Source organism: Tinamus guttatus, unplaced genomic scaffold (genome assembly GCF_059628265.1).
Source record: "Tinamus guttatus ecotype Peru unplaced genomic scaffold, ASM5962826v1 Tinamus_guttatus_pri_ptg000417l, whole genome shotgun sequence".
Taxonomy (NCBI): Eukaryota; Metazoa; Chordata; class Aves; order Tinamiformes; family Tinamidae; genus Tinamus; species Tinamus guttatus.
The window spans coordinates 493,184-511,481 of record NW_028288951.1 but is presented as its reverse complement, the minus strand read 5'-3'; the positions used below and the strand labels follow the sequence as shown (position 1 = coordinate 511,481).

Here is an 18,298-nt window from a genome sequence, read left to right as displayed (position 1 = left end):
AGGGCTGCAATTAAGCTTGCCGTTTTTTCCAGCTTTTTGATGCAGCTGGCATAAAACCTCATGCAAAGTCTGTCTCCCTGTTGGGTCAGCACACCAATGTCCCTGAAGGCAAAGGCCACATCCTGCTTCTTGCCCAAGTGCAATCTGAACAAGTGGATGGTCTCTCTCACGCAGTCTTTTATGACATGCCACGGAAAGGAGGTGGCCAGGGACAAGCGGTGGTAGTCAAGCGTCTCAATCCAGATATCATCTGCAAGGAAGAGAGTCTGCAATGTCAGTGCTACAGGGGCCGCAGCTGGCATCGCTGGGCCATCAAGGCATGGGGGTGTCGTGGAGCCAAGAGTTGGGGCATTTAGGGCAAGAGAGCCCGACTTGCTGCGACACTCGCAGCAGAAGAGTGCACCAAAGGTCCTTCCCAAGAAAGAGCTCTCTGTGTGGGGGGTTGCGCGGGGGGAGCTCTCTGTGTTCCCCAGCTGTGGAGGCCATTGCCTGCTTCTGGCAGCCCCTGCATAGTGCAGGGAGCGCACTCCCAGCCCGGGTACAGTGGAGAGGGGAAGCGGAGGGTGGTCCCTGCTGTCTCACCAGGGAGAGTCACTTCGGGGCACTCCTGCACACAGACCATCTGCTCGCCCAGCTTGAAGATGGGTCTCCGAACCATGAGCACCCCTTCTTCACCCAGGCTCACTGGCTCCTGGACTGTGCAGAAGGTGCCAAGACCCTTGAGCAGGACACCCTGCAAACAGAAAAGACAGAAAGGCCCTGTGTAAGCGTTGTGTTGATGGAAAAGGGGAGGACTGTGTGAGCGAGGGCAGGCTGCTCTGTGCCCTCCCTGCTGTTGCGCTACAGTAGGGCAAGACTTTGGAAAGCTCTGGAGGAGAGCCCCTTGCTGTGGATGTTGTCCTCAGCCTCCTCTCCACATTTGGTCCTCACCGTCCTCCAAGTATTTCCTACCATGGCAGTGGACAACAAGATCCCAGGGCTCTCAAAGAGGACAGAGGCAGGAAAATGCCTCCATCTCTCTGCTTGGCCTCTGCATTGTAGCCACCAGGAAAGGGAAGGCCCACGAGGTGTCGAATGTTTCCTCACACGAGCTCTGCCCGTAGTTTCTCCCCCAGTTTGTCAAGGAGCTGCTCTGCAGCACACGGTCTGGTGGCAGTGCGCTGCCGTGGCGCTGGGGGAAGGATTGCTCCCAGGGGCCCAGGGCTCTCTGCACAACTGAAACCCCCAAGGCGAGGAGGAGCAGGACGGCAGCCCACCTTGTTCAGCTTCAGCTGCTTCAGGATGTAATGGGACACAGCGTCCCAGATGGTGACAATCTCTGTGGAATGAGGGAAAGATGTGTCAGGCCCCGTGTCAGAGAGCTCACGAGCTCTCCGCAAACGACTCCCCCCTGGGTGACCGATGCACGTGCATGCAAGCCAACCAAGAAGCCACTGGCCGAGCTGCCCAGGTGGCCTGTGCCCCTGTTTCAGGCTGTCAGCCTTACGCTGATCCCCGCAGACGTGCAGAGGAGAAGGCGGGACAGGGGAAGGATTTGGCACAAGATCAGTGGCCAGTGACTCTTGGCAAAGGATGCCAGTTGCAAGTGCGAAACTCCAAACATCATCTGCCCACTAGAGCACATGTGAGGATGCAGGGGCATGAAACTGAGGTTGTCCCAAACAAGAAACCTCCTTGGATTTACTCCAGAGCAAAGGATTTGTTTCCACCAGGGGCATTGGTGGCGAGCGCTTGAGAACCCTGGGGGAATGCGGGGACACATCCATCTCCTGGACAGGGGATCTCTTCCCTCATAGCGGCAGTCCACCAAAGGCCTTCCCCCTTCCCAGGCAGACGTGACCCCTCACTGCAACTCCCTGAGCAGAAGGGAGCTGTGCCCAAAGGAGCCTTGGGACCCAAGGCAGCCACAGGTGCAAAACCCACGAGTCCCGGATGACACGTTGTCTCCCAAGCCAGGCAGGACCCTCAGGCCATGCTGTCCCAACAGGCCCCAGCCCTCCGCAGGCTACAGCCCCAGGGCCACAGCTGCTTTGACCCCTAACAGGATCTGCGGCACCTGGCAAAGCAGTCCTCAAACCCTTACCCTCAGTGGAGAGCTGCAGGAGCACGGGGAATAGAAATGAGTGCTCCGGACCAACGGTCTTAGTCCAGAAGCCCTCCATCTTGGCTTCCCCCCTGTCCTTGGCTCTCTAGTCGAGCAGGGATGAAGAATTCTCTTCCCACGACCTCGCCAAGGCCTCCTCTCTCTCCAACGAGCCCCTTGTTCTCAGCCCGTGAGGGAGAGCTTCCCCGAGCACTCCCGCCTCCTCCTGTGTGCGCTCCTCGTCACCGAGAAGCTCCAAAGGGCAGCAGTGGAGCAGAGCACGGCGAGCAGTGACCAGCAGCGCGCGTGCCTGGCAGGGAAGTGACAGGGCCCTGCTGATCGCTGGGGTCACCTCCTTGTGATGCAGCACAAGCCAGTGTGACCTCAGCGCGTGTCACCAGGGGCTGCATGAGGGGGGCTGTTGGGACCTGCGCGGGTCTTCCGGAGCTGAGCCCTGGGGCTGTGTCAGTCCTGGCCCTGAAGATGTGGGGCTGAGCTCAGCCCTCCCCTGAAGGATATACTCTCCCAAAGGTCTGGCACAGAGAACCCTCTTCTGAGCTGCAAATACGTCACTACACTCTCAGACAGGAACATGAGTCAGAGAGAGATAAAGTAAAAACAGGCCCAGTCCATCCTTGGGAAGATCTTTGTGATGGAAGATGTTTTCATGGAGACCATCAGAACTGTAGCTGTGCTGAACATGGTCCTGTACCTCTTTGCAAATACCTTCATCTAAAGTCTCTGAGAAAAAAATGGCCCAGAAGGAAGCCATTGGCCATGCAAACTTTGGGCTGCCTTGATGCTTTTCATAATAGCCATTCTAAATATGCGTGATTTATTATATCACACACATATATATATGTAGCTATTTAATACAGGTGTCTCAGCAGATTTGTGTTCTCTTTGGATTGCAGTGGTGACAGGGGAGAGTGTGAATTGTGCCATGGTTACAAGGGACTGTTATAAATAAAATCTAAAATATGATCACTAAATGTAACCCCCCTTATTCAGACTGCAACACAGGCTGACAGTACATGTTGACACAAGGAACTTTCATAAATCATCTCAGGAAGTTTATCTGAAAACTTTGGGAACAATGACCAAGGGCTGTTGAGGAAACCTCAAAACACCTTCCTTCCCTGAAGAACAGAAAATGCTAAGTTTAAGATGCTAAGAAGGTGCCAAGAAAATTAAGCTTACAATAAGTTAAAATTCATTGGATTCAAATACATAAATAAATCTCAGTTTCACTGTTGTGATGAAGACAGCTTCACTCATTAGCCAGTGATGGCATGTGGGCAATAGCTTTATTTATTCACTTTTGAGGGAGGTTTCTTAAAAATATATATATTTACAACATGCTGCCAGCATGTTCATTGTTAGAAGCCCCATTTTATATCCACTGATGAGTCTAGGAGTGTTTTATCTTGGATACATAAGCATGTCCTACCGTCTTTTTCTTTGCTGAAGAAGTACTCCATGTTTGAGAATGTTTTCAAATAAACTATTTTTTCTAATAAACTAACCTTCTATCATCCATATCCTTTCATGGCAAAGTGATGGGCAGAAGCATGTAGTGTTGATGAAATCTCTCTTTTTTTTTTTTTTTGTGTTGCACCAGGGATAACAAAAAAGTGCAGAGGAACGGAAAGCACTCCTTTGCATTCATGTTTCATTTTGTTAGGGCCTCTGAGGGGCAGAATTGCTGTTAATATCTTTTATAAACTGTATGTGAGCATCCCATTTCTCAAGGGAATTGTGAACTCTTCAAAGCAAACTCCATATCCTCACACTGGGCCCCAGGGAAGTTGCAGCACTTTGGGTGAACAAAGCCTGACCGAGTACTTAGCTGCTCTTGGGCAGCTCGGTTGTCTTGCTCTGAAATGGGCCCTTCCGCACCACAGTGAAGGATGTGGTGGCCGTGGATCTTCCATCCAGGCCCACAGCTCCCCCGACCAAGCAGAGTTAGGGTGTGCAGGCAGATGCCTCAACCCTGGCCCAGTGTGGACTTAACTGAACAGGACATGAAGAACTAGAGGGTAAAAGAAATCACTGGACACTGCAGCTAACAGAATGAGGCAGAGGGAGTGAAAAGGGGCAGTGGTGTGTAAGCAAGACCCTGACCACTGCACTTGTGTGGCCAAGCCATGTGCCTGGTCACTGCAGTCTATCCCACTTGTATACCCCATTCATGCTGATGAGCACACATCTGTCCCTGCACAGCGGAGAATATGGGAATGGCAGTGTGGGGTGCTGTGTTCATGGAAATCTCAGATTTGTTGAGTTACCTTCTCTTTCCTCCTCTATCACCAGAGCTCAGGCTGAAGGCCGACAGCCAGCAGAGACAGCCAGAGTCCTGCTTGTGAACTAGAGCACTTCTTCTGCCAAACAGAAAAGCCACCTCTTCCCTCTGCTCCCCACCTGCCCCGGCCATGACAACACGTGCCCTGCCTGGAGCGGTTGGCTGCTTTTGGAGAAGAAGCCCTACCAGGCAAGAGCCTGGGGATGTACTGGAGACAAGGGGCAGGAAGCAAAAGCCTCCTAGGCAGAGTCACCAGCGCCCAGGCAGCAAGGGCAGGTTAAAGCACTCCTTTGCTAGTGGCAGTGGCATTAGTGGTACAGCTGTCTTGTGCTGGCTGCAGGGAGAAAAAGCCTCATCGTCCAGAAAGCCATCCCTCCTCTGTCATTACCTCCTCTAGGAAAGAAGAAGTTGGATAGCTCATGACAGTGGCTGGGAGCAGGCCAAGAGCTGGGCTGCACTGCCAGTGATCCATGCAAACCTCCCGTCTGCCTTGCCAGTTTCCCTTCTTTTGCCCTCTTTGCGAACAGAGCCTGCCAGGGTCCTCTGCATGGCTTTGAGTGCTCCCTCAAGATCTCCATGTCCCTTTGACGTGCTCCCTGTTCTGGCAGTGCCCCTCTGGACTCCCACTCTTTGGTGTTTTAGGGCATCCCAGGGCCCTCCATGCACTGTTCACAGCTCTCCACAGTGCCTCCATGTGTGTTTTGGTGTTCCTGCAGCTCCTCACTGCCTTATAGGGGACAGCTGCTCTGCTGGAGTGTCTCTCAGTGTGCCCCAGGTGCCTCCAAGCACCTTTTAGGGCTCCCTGGAAGCCTCTGAGCACATTTTGGGGGGCTCCCTTGGCCTCTGTGTTTCTTTAGTTTGCTCCAGGGACGTCTGCACACTTCCCAGGGGGCTCAGTGTGTCTATCAGGTGCTCCTAGGAACCTCTGTCTTGGGACTTTGTGTGCGTTGTGGGCCCTTCCAGGGTGTTCAGAGCACTACTTGGAGCCTCTCAGAGGCCTCTGATTGCCTTTGGTTTCTTCACAGTGCCCACCCTTGATTTTTGGTGCATCCCATGAGTCTCCGTCTGCTTCTTGGGGCACCGTAGGACCCAAGCACCATTCAGTGTGTCCGAGCAGCCTCTGAGTGCCTTTCAGTGTGCCTCATTTTTCAGTCCATTCCTGGGGCCTCAGGTGCCATTTGGTGTGTGCCAGAGATTTGTCTGGTTTTTGATGATTCTTGGAGGCCTCAATCTGCTTTTCAGTATATCTCATGGGTCTTTGAGTTCCTTTCATTTCCCTCATTGGGCTGCTGTCAGTTTTTCAGTGCATCCCAAGGCTCCTTGAGTGAGCTCTGGTGCCCTGAAGGCCTCAGTGAATATCGGGGGCCTCCATGTGTCTCCATCTGTGTCTCAGCAGCCCGTTGGATCCCCTTCCTTCTCAGAGACGTGCAAAGACCCACTGCTCTTCTGGCACATACGGTCCTTTGGTGAGGCCCACAGGACCTCCTCTGGGGTCCCCCAAAAGTCCCTCAGTGCCTCTTGGGGCTGGAGAAGCTCCCAGTGGGAAGATGCTGCCATGGGAGAGGGGGCTGGAGCATTATCCTCTGCCACCCCCAAAGAGACCCTAGACCCCGAGCAGAGATGTCTGATTTTGTCTCGCGGCGGAGGGTACCCATTGCCGGGAGAGGTGAGCTGTGATGGGGCAGCAAGGCAGGGAGAGGTGGTGGCAGCCACACAGTCCCTGCTCTTCTGTGGCTGGGAAGGCTGAAACCCGTACATGAGCGGAGGATGGATGCACAAGTGGTAGTGTGATGGGCAGGCAAAAAAAGCAAAGGAAAACAAGAAGTAGGGGATATAGTTAACTGCACTGTAGGAAAGGAAAATTAAAGCAGGAGGAAAAAAAATCAGCTCTCAGAAATTGGTAGTTTAGCCACAGATGTCTCATCTTTTACATATTCATCTATATATATTATATAGAAAGAGATACAGGAATAGATGTGTGTGACTCCTTTCTCACTATTCCAGGAGCAGCTCTCTGAGTAGGTTAGCACAAGGAAACAAATGAGCCGGGGTGAAGGACGAGGAGGGTTTTGTGGGCTTGCCCTGAGCCCTCACTTGCCCGTCAGTGTGTGAGATCCCCTCAGGAAGGGTCAGCAAGTTGCAGAGAACCCTGAATGGAGGAGGGAGGCAGTTTGGGTGCCACATGCTGGACAACCATCGAACCCTCCTCCCTACTCAGCTCCCACAGGAGAGGTCTTTCACCCATTCGTACTGGGGAGCAGCTGCTTAAAACCCAGTGAAGGAACAGGGATCCTGTCTCAGCTCCTATGGGCTCCTGCTTTAGGGGTAGACATGGCATCTTCTCGGCCATGGAAATATGGGCTAGCGTTCAGGGCCTACAGTCACCTCCGGGCTCACTGCTATGGGGCCCCAGCCCAGCACTCGAGGCTCTGTGCAGCTCTGTGCTGCAGCTCTGTGGTGGCAACTGTCCCAGGGACCAGGGTAGCCCAGGAAGAGCCCTTTGGAAAAGAGCAAGTTGGGGCAGGAGATTGGACCATCCTGCCCAGAGGGACATAATAGGACTCTGCAGACTGGCACATATGGCTGGAAACCCTGCATGAGGTTTGCAGGATGGGAATGTCTAAGACTGACTGTAAGGCTGAGAGAGCTGGGCCTGTTCAGCCTGAAGAAGAGAAGGCTGAGAGGGGACCTGATCAGTGTCTATAAACACCTTAAGAGGGAGTGAGGAGGATGGGGCCAGCCTCTTTCCAGTGGTGGCCAGTGATAGGACAAGAGGAAACAGCCACAAACTGAAGCACCAAAGGTTCCACAGAAACTCAAGGAAAAATTTCTTGACAGAGTGACAGAGCCCTGGAGTAGGTTGCCAAGAGAGGTTGTGGAATCTCTTTCTCTGGAGATCTTCAAAACCCGCTTGAACGCAATCCTGTGCCACGTGCTCTGGGTGACTTTGTGTGTGCAGGGGGGTTGGGCTAGATGATCTCTAAAGGTCCCTTCCAACCTTAATAATTCTATGATTCTATGTCCCTGCCAGCAGAAATATCCTCCAGCTGGACTCATCACTATTCCCACACCCCAGAGATCACGGGCTCTTGCAGGAGCACAGCCTGTCTCAGAGCCTGCTCTTCCCAAGTTGTTCCCCTTACCCACTGCTGGTTTGTGCTGCTTCACCTTCCCTGATCAGCTTTGGGGAGACATCCAACACCTGGGGAGGGAAACACAATCTCTGGGTCAAACTCCCACATGGTTTTAATAAGAACAAATAGCAATGCATGGGATAAAAGTAGAGAAAAGATGACAGAGGCAATGTCCAGCTCTTTCTGCTACTAGTGGCAGAAGGGAGAGCAGTCTTTGTCACTCATGACTCTCCAAGCTGCACAGACCTCTCTTCTGTCCCAGCTGCACCCAACCTCATGGCAGTGATGGGCTCTCTCAGACCTGGGTTCAGGGACAGTCTGGCACCAGGGTCCAGTCTCACAGCCTTGGTGTCCTCATGAGGATTTGCCAGGGATGTTCCTTCAGCATCATCATACGCTGTGTCTGCGAAGGGAAAGGATGGGGCTGCTCTGATTGCCCTGGGGGCTCCATCACACCCCCAGCATGCACATTCCCCACCGGAAGCAGCAAGGCCAGTGCATTGCAGTCTGCCCCACACACATGCCCCTCCTGGGCTGCGAATCCCCTTCCTCCCTGTCTCTCACTGCCTGAGACCTTCAGTCCCCTAATCCCACCCCCGTCTCCTCACCAGGAAAACTCCTGAGGCAGGTACCCTCCCCATGCCGGGAGGCCGGGCTCTCAGGCTGCTGCCACTCTCCTGGCACTGGGGACAGCACCCCAGGAGCCAGCAGCTGCATTTCCCCCCTCACCTCTCTGTGCCTCCTCAAGCCATTCACCCTCCTCTGCTTCCCTGGGCACTTCCCAGTCTTGCTGGCCAGGAACAAGATCCTCCCCAGGGTCAGATACTTCTCTGGCATCGTCATAGCCATCCGCTGGGTCACCTGTGGGCAGGACAGGGACCTCTGAATCAAGAGAGGAGCTGGTGATGACAGGAGCCCTTCCACAGAGCAGAGGAAAGAAGGACATGAAGGAACACAGGGCAGAGACACGGGTGTTGGCAGGGCCACAGAAGGTCCAGCATCCTGGATCCAGGGTTATGGGAGTGTGTGTGAGGCAGCAGGGTGCCCTCTCCCCCTGCCACAGGGATAGAAGAGCTGGAGTCTGCACCGGGGCTGGGGATTCCCTGGGACAAACTCAGAGCCTGATGGAGGCAGGGACAAGTTGAGCCCAAAAAGGCCCCATTCAGGCACCCAGCTCAGTGGGGCATGTCCAATGCTTGCCTACACTGCATGACTCCAGAGTCATTCCTGAAGGCAATTCCTCCCCATCCCAATGGTGACACTCAGTGACACAGCTATGGGGAGGAGAGACCAACCCTTCCCCTGCCTCCCTGCCCATTACCTGGTGCTGACCCAGGACGTTCCTCACTGTCCCTGGGCTCGAGCTGCAGCTTGGTCAGGGAGCCCTCTGAAGCAGAACCTGGCAAGAGGAGCAGCGAGTGTTATCGGGATGAGCCCTGCTGACCCTGTCAATTGTCAGCCCTGCTGGGGATGGGGACCCACCTAGCAGGGACTGCGTGGGGAGGACAGCCCAGGGCTTGTCCTGCTCCCATGGGACAAATCCCATCTCCAAGGGCCTTTCAGAGCAGCCCTGGCCACCCCCTTCCCTTACCCAACAGGTACAACCGATGGGGGCAGCAGGACAGGCAGGGAGAAGCTGTGCCCGCGGGGTGGGATGGGCAGAGCAGGTCGGGAGGAAGCTCCTCACCTGAGCCCAGCACTGGGCTGCTCTCCTGAAGGAAGCCGTGACCCCAGCACTGAGGGGACAACTGGCCCGAGGGCTGCAATGGTCCCATCGTGGGTTAGGGCCAGTGGAAAGGGCCCTGCCATGTGCTCTGTCCCAGAACCGACCACACAGACCTGGAGGACCGAACCTCGCCTGCTTCTCCCACACTTGGCTGTAGTCGATCTCCTGGTACACGGCCTCAGAGAGGGGCTCCAGAGACCTCCTGGAGGCTGAGGATATGGGCAGGATTGGCACAGGCACATGGAGAAAAGAGAAGGACCCCGATGTGGGCACTCAGCCCTTCCACCTTAGCCAGATGAGCACTGACCCCACAGCCCAGACCCACTGCTCTGCCCAGGCACAGTCAGATCCCCAGTGATGGCAATGCCCCTGTAGAGATGGTCTGGGGCAGTGTCACCTCATGCTCTCTTTTCAGAGACAGCCCCCAATGCCCCTTTTGGCCCCAAGTCAGTCCCTGCTCTGACCAGGGAGCAGCTCCTATAGCTCCTCTCGCCAGGGAGCTTCTCACTCTCTGCCAGGCTGGTCCATAAAATGATCCTGCCCTGACATGGGTGAACAGGGCAGGACAGAGGGAGCAGCCCAAGGACCGACTGCCACTCTGAGAGACTCCCTGCCCTGAGCTCCTCTTGGCACCGCTCCTGCCCCACAGCCTCCCTCTAGCACTGTCCAGAGCGCAGCCAGCAGTGCCCCTGGATGTCTCCTGCTGCTCCCATCTCCCCCAGCCCCTCGCTGCCTTTTCCCTCTGCCCCATCACCATCTCCTCCTGCATCAGCACTCCCACAGCTCCTGCTTGCGGGTGTCCCACAAACAGTGAAGGAACAGGGAATAAGGCAGGAGGTAGCACCCGCACCCCAGCCCCTCTGTGCCCTCACACACACCCCACAGCCCCCACAGGGCTGCCAAGAGGCATCGTCCACCCTGGTACCGCTGGGGAAGGACCCACCTCTGCGCTGAGCCCTGGCTCTGTGCGCTTGCCCTGCTAGGAGGGCCAGGAGCAGGCAGAGCAGGGCCCCCAGGATGATGCAGATGACAACAGGCACGGAGACTCCTCCGCTTTCCCTCACACGCCTCTGGGTGGGATCTGCATGGGCAGTGACATGGATGAGGCAGGACCTCACCTGGGGCATGCTGGGGCCCAGGGACACCCCAGTCCCGAACCATTGCACATGGCAGGGCTGGGGGAGCCTGTGCTGGTTTGTGGGGCAGCTCTCACACTGCTGGGTGACTCACAGCCCTCCACAAAGCCAAACGCTCCCACTCCTGGGCCTCCTCTCTGAGGCCCTGCACCCCAGCACAGGGCCCCTTCCCTCGGGCTGCAGGTCACAGCCTGGCCCCAGGGAGACCCAACCCAGGGAGGAGGGCAGGTTACCTGCTCGCGGGGCTGCTGTTGTCATCCTGGGTGCAGCTGCAGAGCAGGGAGAGAGACGTGGCTGTGCCTGTGCATGTCCCCTCCAAGTGCCATCAGAACAGTCCTTCCCTGGGTACCCATGACAGGCCCTGGGCTCTCTGCTCTGGGCCATGGGGAGGACAGCACGGACAGCCCAGGACAGGCATTCAGAGGGCTGCAGAACCCCACAGGCAAAGGCATGAGGACACCCTGCCCCGTAACATCTGCTCCCCACCTGGCACCAGGCACCCAACTTCTGCAGGGACATCCCTGCTCTGAGGAGTCTGGGGCCCTGTGAGGGCCCAGCTGGGATAACGTGTCCCCAAACAAGGGGACCAAGCACTGCCACTCACCGGAGCAATTCACAGCAGCATCTTCCTTGTGCTGGCAGGCACCGCTGTTGCCACACTGCACCGTGCAGTCCCAGAGAGACCGCTCCGTCCCTCTGCACTTCACTTGCTGCAGCCAGATGGGACCCGTCCCCTCCCCAAACGCAGCCTCCCCCAGGGCAGACACGGCAGGGCCGCAGCCCAGCTGACTGCAGGCCACCTCAGCATCCTTCATGTCCCAGGAGTCGTCACACACTGTCCCCCAGGCGCCGCGGTGCCAAACCTCCACTCTGCCCGAGCAGCCGTCCTCTCCTCCCACGACACGAATCTTCTCCATCTCTGGAAAACACAGAACCCTCCATGTGACTGGGGTAGTTGCGAGGGCCTGGCCAGGTGAGAAGGGCACAGCGAGCAGCAGTTACCTGTGCAGCTCGTAGAGTTGGGGCACTCGGCTGCTAGGGCTGGAGGGGTTTCTGGTCGTCTCCCTGTAGAAGGAAACGCTACAGTGAAGGAAGGGGCTGCTTTATGGGGGTCATGTGGACAGGATCAGGACTGAGCTGTGCTTGAACCTCCCAGCACCTCCCCCTGCTCATGGACAAAGGTGAACCCCCCATATAATGCAGTGTGTAACAGTGCTGGACTCCAGTGTTACCCTGGCTGCTGACCCCAAGAGGTTTCCTGGTTAGCAGAGGAGCAGGAGCATGTCCCCAGGGGAGGCTGTTTCTGAGCTCTGGTGCCAGCACTGCCCTGCGCACGGCCTGGTTCCTACATAACCTTGAGCCACCAGCACCGCGTTCTCTCTCCCCCTTCCGATTCCCTCAGCAAACCACGGCCATGAGTGGAATGCTCTGCATGGACTTCCCAAGCTAAAAGGTGATTGTCTGGGCCCCATCTATTCACAACAGAGATCAACAGGCATCTCCAAGAGGTGTCCAAGGTGCAGTAGAGGAGCTCACCAAGGTGAGGTGGAGGCTGCATGTGCCTCTTCCCCTCCTTGGCCATGTGGGTAGCTCAGGGCAGCTACTGCTCATGGATATGTTGTATTTATGTCACTGACAGCAGAATGATCTCATATGGAAAGTAAAAGCCACTCCAGACCCGTTCTCAACATTGTGCCTTGCTGAACAGGGAGCGAGACCTGCTGTGAGCTTTGCGCCCACGTGGCTCCAGCATTACCATTGCAGGTGATGTGGGTCTCCTCGTTGGTCATCACAGGACTGTGGGTTCCAGGGATCAGAGGGGCACTGCCAAAAGGAGCTGTTCCTCTTTCCACACTCAACATGATCCAGCCATGTATGGCCAGATACCTTCCTATATGGCAGGTCTGTTTCAAGGAATCCTCCATCTCCACAGCCCAGCTGTTTGCACACCAGAGACACGGTGCTCGAAGTCATTGAGTTGGAGCAAACACTCCCCCATGACCCGTTGTAGAAAACCTGTAGGCGCCCAGAGCAGCCATCACTGTTCTCCAGCCTCAAGGCCACAAACTCTGGAAGGAAAAACACAAAGCTAGGGGGGACAAGCTGGTCCTGGAGTGAGCAGAGATAAACATAACAAGAATTCCTTAGGGCATTCTATGGCATCCGTGAATAGGGAGGATTATTCTAAGAATCATAGATTGCTTAAGGTTGGAAGGGACTTTTAGAGGTCATCTAGTCCAATCACCCTGCACACGCAGGGTCACCTAGAGCACGTGGCACAGGACTGTGTCCAAGTGGGTTTTGAAGATCTGCAGAGAAGGAGACTCCACAACCTCTCTGGGCAGCCTGTTCCAGCGCTCTGTCACCCTCATTGCCAATAAATTTTTCCTTAAGTTTCTGTGGAACATTTGATGCCTTAGTTTTTGGCCGTTTCCTCTAGTTCTATCAGTGGCCACCACTGAAAAGAGGCTAGTACCATCCTCCTCACTGCCTCCCTTGAGGTACTTCTAGACACTGCTCAGGTCCCCTCTCAGCCTTCTCTTCTCCAGGCTGAACAGGCCCAGCTCCCTCAGCCTCTCCTCATAGGGCAGATGTTCCAGGCCCCTGATCATCCTTGTAGCCCTGCGCTGGGCTCTCTCCAGCAGTTCCACATCCCTCTTGTCCTGTGGGGCCCAGAACTGGACACAGTACTCCAGATGTGGCCTCACCAGGGCTGAGTAGAGGGGCAGGATCCCCTCCCTCGACCTGCTGGAGACGCTCTTCTTAATGCACCTCAGGATCCCATTGGCCTTCTTGGCCACGAGGGCACACTGCTGCCTCATGGTCAACTTATCATCCACCATGACACCCAGGTCTTTCTCCGCAGAGCTGCTCTCCAGAAGGTCAGTCCCCAGCCTGTACTGGTGCCTGGGGTTATTCCTCCCCAGGTGCAGGACCTTGCACTTGGCCTTGTTGAACTGCATGAGGTTTTTCACCGCCCAGTTGTCCAGTCTGTCCAGGTCCCTCTGGATGGCAGCGCAGCCCTCTGGGGTATCGGCTACTCCTCTCAATTTCGTATCATCAGCAAACTTGCTGAGGGAGCACTCCGTGCCTTCATCCAGGTATTGATGAATAAATTGAACAGGACTGGACCAAGGACTGACCCCTGGGGGACCCCGCTAGCTACAGGCCTCCAACTAGACTCTGCACCGCTGATCACCACTCTCTGGGCCCTGCCATCCAGCCAGTTCCTAATCCACCTCACTGTCCACTCATCTATCCCACATTGCTGGAGGTTGCCCAGGAGGATATTGTGAGGGATGGTGTCAAAAGCCTTGCTGAAGTCGAGATAGACAACATCCACCGCTCTCCCCTCGTCTATCCAGCTGGTCATTCCATCATAGAAGGCTATCAGATTAGTCAAGCATGACTTCCCCTTGGTAAATCCATCCTGACTACTCTTGAGCACCTTCTTGCCCTCCACTTGGCCCCCGTGCCTCCACCAAGAAGCAGGGAGTCTTCTAGACATCCCAGGGCTCAGATAGTCAGAGGGTACTGCCAGCAAGGCACTGTTTTACCAAGGGAACAGAGAGAAGCATCCAATGTGCAGCACTACCCTCCCCTCTGATCTGTGGGGACACCTGTGCTCTCCCTATAGTCCTGAGCAGGTCCTGTGGGGACTGTGCATGGGTGTCCCCAGGACTGGGCAGGAAGGGGGCTCAGGGCAGTCGGGGCAGTTCCACCATGTCCAGCTTCTCCCTCGTCCCCTCCTCATGAAGCACCAGGCTCCCACCACGGCTGCCCGCACAGACCTGAGCAGACGACTCCTGCATCCTCTTTGTGCCTGCAGTTGTGCTGCCCCCAGGGCCTGGCCGGGCAGTCCCAGAGAGCAGCTTCATCCCCGGAGCAGTTCACGTCATCCAGCCAGATGCGCCCAGAGCCTTCCCCGTAATGAGCAGAGCTGGTGAAATTCACAGCCACCCCGCAGCCCAGCTGGCGGCAAACAACGGTGGCGTCCAGCAGGTCCCAGGAGTCGTCACAGACGGTCCCCCAGGTGCCGTTGTAGTAGATCTCCACTCTCCCAGCGCAGCGCCCTGCCCTGTGCACCAGCCGGACCCGCCGGCTCCCTGCACCCAGGAGAAACCCGGCTGTCAGGGGCTCGCAGCCCTGGGGAGCACAGCACATTGGGGACCGTCAGAGCAACTCACCCGAGCAAACCACCCCCACGTCCTCGGCAATTCCTGCAGGCGCTGCCGCAGGCAGGGAGGTGTTGCAGAGGGTCAGGCGAGTCTCCTTCCCTGCACACTGGACCCTTCTCGGCCCCACGGGGCCTGTCCCTCGCTCAGGCTTCGGCGGGTTGTAGGCTTGCTCTGCCTCTCCGCACTGGAGCTGCCGGCACACCACGCTGGCATCGTTCAGGTCCCACTGGTCATCCAGGACTCGGACCCATGTCCCATTCAGGGACATCTCCACTCGCCCATCACAGCGGCTCCCTCCACCAACCAGACGCAGGGATCCAGAGAGTCCTGCTTGGAGAGAGGGGAAATGTCCTGCATGCTGCCTTGTTTCCCATTCTCATGCCCTTGGACATCCTGGAGCTCACCTATCCATATCCAGCTCACAGTGAGGAGCTCAAGGATGGGAGTGCTCCAAGGGACTTTGTCTTCCAGGCCCTAAACCTTGCTGAGCTCTAATATCATCTCAGTGATGGAAATGGGAAAGCATTGGAGGTCAAGCCAAATCCCTGAGCCACCAGATATGTCCGTATGGATGAATCTGGAGCAGCTTCAGCAGCAGGAAGTAGTGGCCTGTACGAGGCCTGGGTGACAGGGTGAGCAGTAGCCTTGCTCCATCCTCAAGCTGGGACTGGCTCCTGCTGGGACAGCTCTGCCCATCTACATCCCTAGCGATCTGGGATGTGGAGCTTGTGTGCTTAGCAAGAAGCAGAGGGATGAGGGCCTTCTTTACAAAACAGAACAAGTTTGAGGTTCATATTGACAAGGAGCAAGGGCAAATCCCAGCCCCAAGGTGCTGCTCAGCCTCAGGAATTGCTCCTGCTGGGTGCACTCATGGTCCAGTCCCCGCAGGCTGTTGGATCAGGGTCTGGTCTGAGATGGGGGTATGGGCTGCAGGAGGGAGCAGAGGATCTTTCACAGCTACAGGGAGAGGAGCTGTGTCCCACAGTTCCCTCCTTGGCCTGTGCCCCAGGAGAGAACAGAGGAGCCCAGGCCTGGTGGTGGCCCCAAGGCCTGAACCAGATGCCCTGGAGCAGCAGAGATGCCGGCTCCCTGCTCAGCTCTCATCTCCTCCAAGAAAACGCACTCTGCAGGAGCAAGCAAAGCTCTCTGAATCCCTCCATGGGAACCCATAGTTTCTCCAGCAGGAAATTCAGTTTGTCACTGCTAGGAGCTCCCCTGCTTTGTGTTTCCAAGTCACACAAAAGGGGCAAAATGAGTTAATCCATTTTCCCAGAACTCACCTGAGCAAAAAACACCAGCATTGTTGTCAGGCAAGCATGGGGACACCCCAAGAGCAGTCACAGGGCACTGTCCCAAATGGGATTCGGTCCCATTACAGTGGAAAGTGTCTCTCCAGACAGGGCCTGTTCCTCTCCCAAAGTGCCCTCCTGCAGGAATGGACTCAGCAAATCCACAGTTGAGTTGATGACAGAGAACATGAGCGTCGGAGATGTCCCAGCCAGAGTCACAGAGGGTTCCCCACGCCCCCTCTATCTTGATCTCCACTCGCCCGGAACATGCCGTGCTGCCATTCACCAGCCTGAATCCTGGATATATTACGAAAGAAAGTGAGGGTCTTTAGAGAGGATCACTTTGTGCTCTAGCTCATCATCCCAAGATAGAAATGCCACAGAGATACAATTTCCTTTGCTTCCAGCACTGCAGGATTGCAGACAACAACTCCACCCCTCCCGCACTCACACCATGCTCAGCATGGTCAATTTCCTGCTCCCCTATCTCTTAGCATATAGCTTGTGAGTGGCATTTCACACTGCCTCCCTGAATGCTCACGTGTGCAGGTGACACCAGCGTCGTTGGCATGGCTGCAGGTCTGGTTGCTGAGGGAGCTCCTGGGGCAGGAGGAGAGGAAGGGCTCATTCCCCACACACTGCAGCTCTCCATCCCAAATGGGACCGACCCCCTCTCCAAAGTGAGCTCCCCCACGGACAGACAGGGCAGCCCCACACTGCAGCTCCCTGCAGATCACGCCAGCAGCTTTCACATCAAAGTGTGAGTCACAGACTGTTTTCCACTGGTCTGCATCTCTGATCTCCACACGTCCTGAACAGGGACTGTTTCCTCCAACCAGCTGAACAAATCCTGGGGGAAAAAATAAATAAATAAAAACCCCACAATGACAGGGAGTTGCCACAAGCTTCTGGCAGTTACATACCATGGCAGCCACATCCAAAGGATCCCATTAACGTCAAACAGCAGCTCTCAATAGGTTCTGATGACACAAACCCTTCAAGACCCCTGCACCTCCTCTCACACCCACACAGTGCTCTGGAGCTTGTCTCAATCACATACCCATAGCCACAGGCACTGCTCAGGGAAATGCTGCTGCCCCACAGCCTGCCCCACTACCCGGCACGGATCCCCAGCACTGCAGCCCTAACGGTTGCTGCAGCCTGTTCAGCATGCAGCCTGTTCAGCTCACAGACAGCCTGGGGAATTGTCTTGGAACAGCCCAAAAGGCTCCCTGTTCCCAGGGTGTCCTGCGCTGTCGGAGGGGTCAGTGACAGGGACCCAGCAGGACCAGCCTGAGCCTGTAGTGACGTGGGAGGGAGCAGAGAGCAGCCCCACAGACACCAACCTAGAGCTCATGGGGGGCTGGTCCTTGTGGGGTGGCCCTGGACAAGGGGTGCCCTGCTCATCCCCCTGCTTCTCTGCCCCAGGCCCTGCTCTTGTCCCCTCTGAAAAGCCCCTTTGGGTCACCCAAGGCACTCTTGTCTGTGAGGAAAATGACTGCAGGAGCCTCAGGCATCTTGTACCATTTCCCCAGCCACGGGCTGCCGAGCAAGTCATCCTGAGGTCTGGGGCACAGGGACACCCAGCACTGCCAGAATATCCTGGCAGAACCTGAGGAGATTGATGGACACCTAGAACCTGTAGGACAGGGTGAGGGATTCATTTCTCAGCCTGAGGCACCATCTGAGGGTGGGCTGAGCCCCCAGGATCCTGATGGGGTCTGTGCACCCCGTGGTGGGCTCACCTGGGACTTTCCCCAGGGACAGCAGCAGCTGCAGTAGTACAGTGAAAGAGGCAATGTCAGGGTCTGAGCTGGTACCCACGCACTGCTCCTTCAAGGCACAGCCTGGTTAGTCCCCTGATCCCGGTCCCCACTCCAGAGGTGAGGAACTGGATGACTCCTTACCTGAACAAACAACTCCGGCGTCCCAAGCATGAATGCAGTCGTGGTTACCCCAACCATCATTTGTGCACTCAGACAAGGCAGTCTCGGTGCCTTCACAGCTTACAGAGTCCAACCAAATCTGGCCAGATCCTGGCCCAAAATATCCGTATTTAGGGGCATGGAGAGCAAATCCACAGCCAAGCTGCTTACAAACTACAGCAGCATCTTCCATGTCCCAGAAAACACCACACACGGTCCCCCATTGGCCCTGGTGTTTCACCTCCACTCTCCCAGCACAGCGGCTGTCTCCATCCTCCAGTCTCACCTCCGCAGCACCTTCAAACACAGACACGGGGCCAGTTAGGAGGGCACTAACCCCAGCACAATGACTGTGTAGGGTCCTAGGGCTGAGTCCCAGCTCCTGGGGTGTGAGACATCTCCCCTCTGCACTCTTGGGATGCCCAGGGACCCATTTCCTTTACCCCAATCCACCATGGGTACCACTCAAATGCACCCACCACCTGCAGGGCTTTATGGGTCCCCAGGGAGCATTGAGATGATCCC

At 56.0% G+C, this 18,298-nt stretch overlaps 1 protein-coding gene across 1 annotated transcript in view; it reads right to left on the bottom strand.

Moving 5' to 3' along the window:
* LOC148593318 (scavenger receptor cysteine-rich domain-containing protein SCART1-like) overlaps nucleotides 1-18,021 on the bottom strand; it is a 30,450-nt gene extending 12,429 nt beyond the window's left edge. Inside the window, 18 exon segments of the mRNA XM_088531438.1 lie at nucleotides 21-250; nucleotides 583-718; nucleotides 1,257-1,318; nucleotides 7,788-7,922; nucleotides 8,249-8,401; nucleotides 8,841-8,918; nucleotides 9,359-9,454; nucleotides 10,189-10,326; nucleotides 10,615-10,650; nucleotides 10,986-11,300; nucleotides 11,384-11,446; nucleotides 12,138-12,163; nucleotides 12,165-12,450; nucleotides 14,173-14,487; nucleotides 14,569-14,886; nucleotides 15,840-16,145; nucleotides 16,390-16,698; nucleotides 17,756-18,021. Of these exon segments, the coding sequence (XP_088387564.1) occupies nucleotides 21-250; nucleotides 583-718; nucleotides 1,257-1,318; nucleotides 7,788-7,922; nucleotides 8,249-8,401; nucleotides 8,841-8,918; nucleotides 9,359-9,454; nucleotides 10,189-10,326; nucleotides 10,615-10,650; nucleotides 10,986-11,300; nucleotides 11,384-11,446; nucleotides 12,138-12,163; nucleotides 12,165-12,450; nucleotides 14,173-14,487; nucleotides 14,569-14,886; nucleotides 15,840-16,145; nucleotides 16,390-16,698; nucleotides 17,756-17,966 (3,213 nt within the window). The 5' untranslated portion in view covers nucleotides 17,967-18,021.
* Nucleotides 18,022-18,298: the final 277 nt, after the last annotated feature.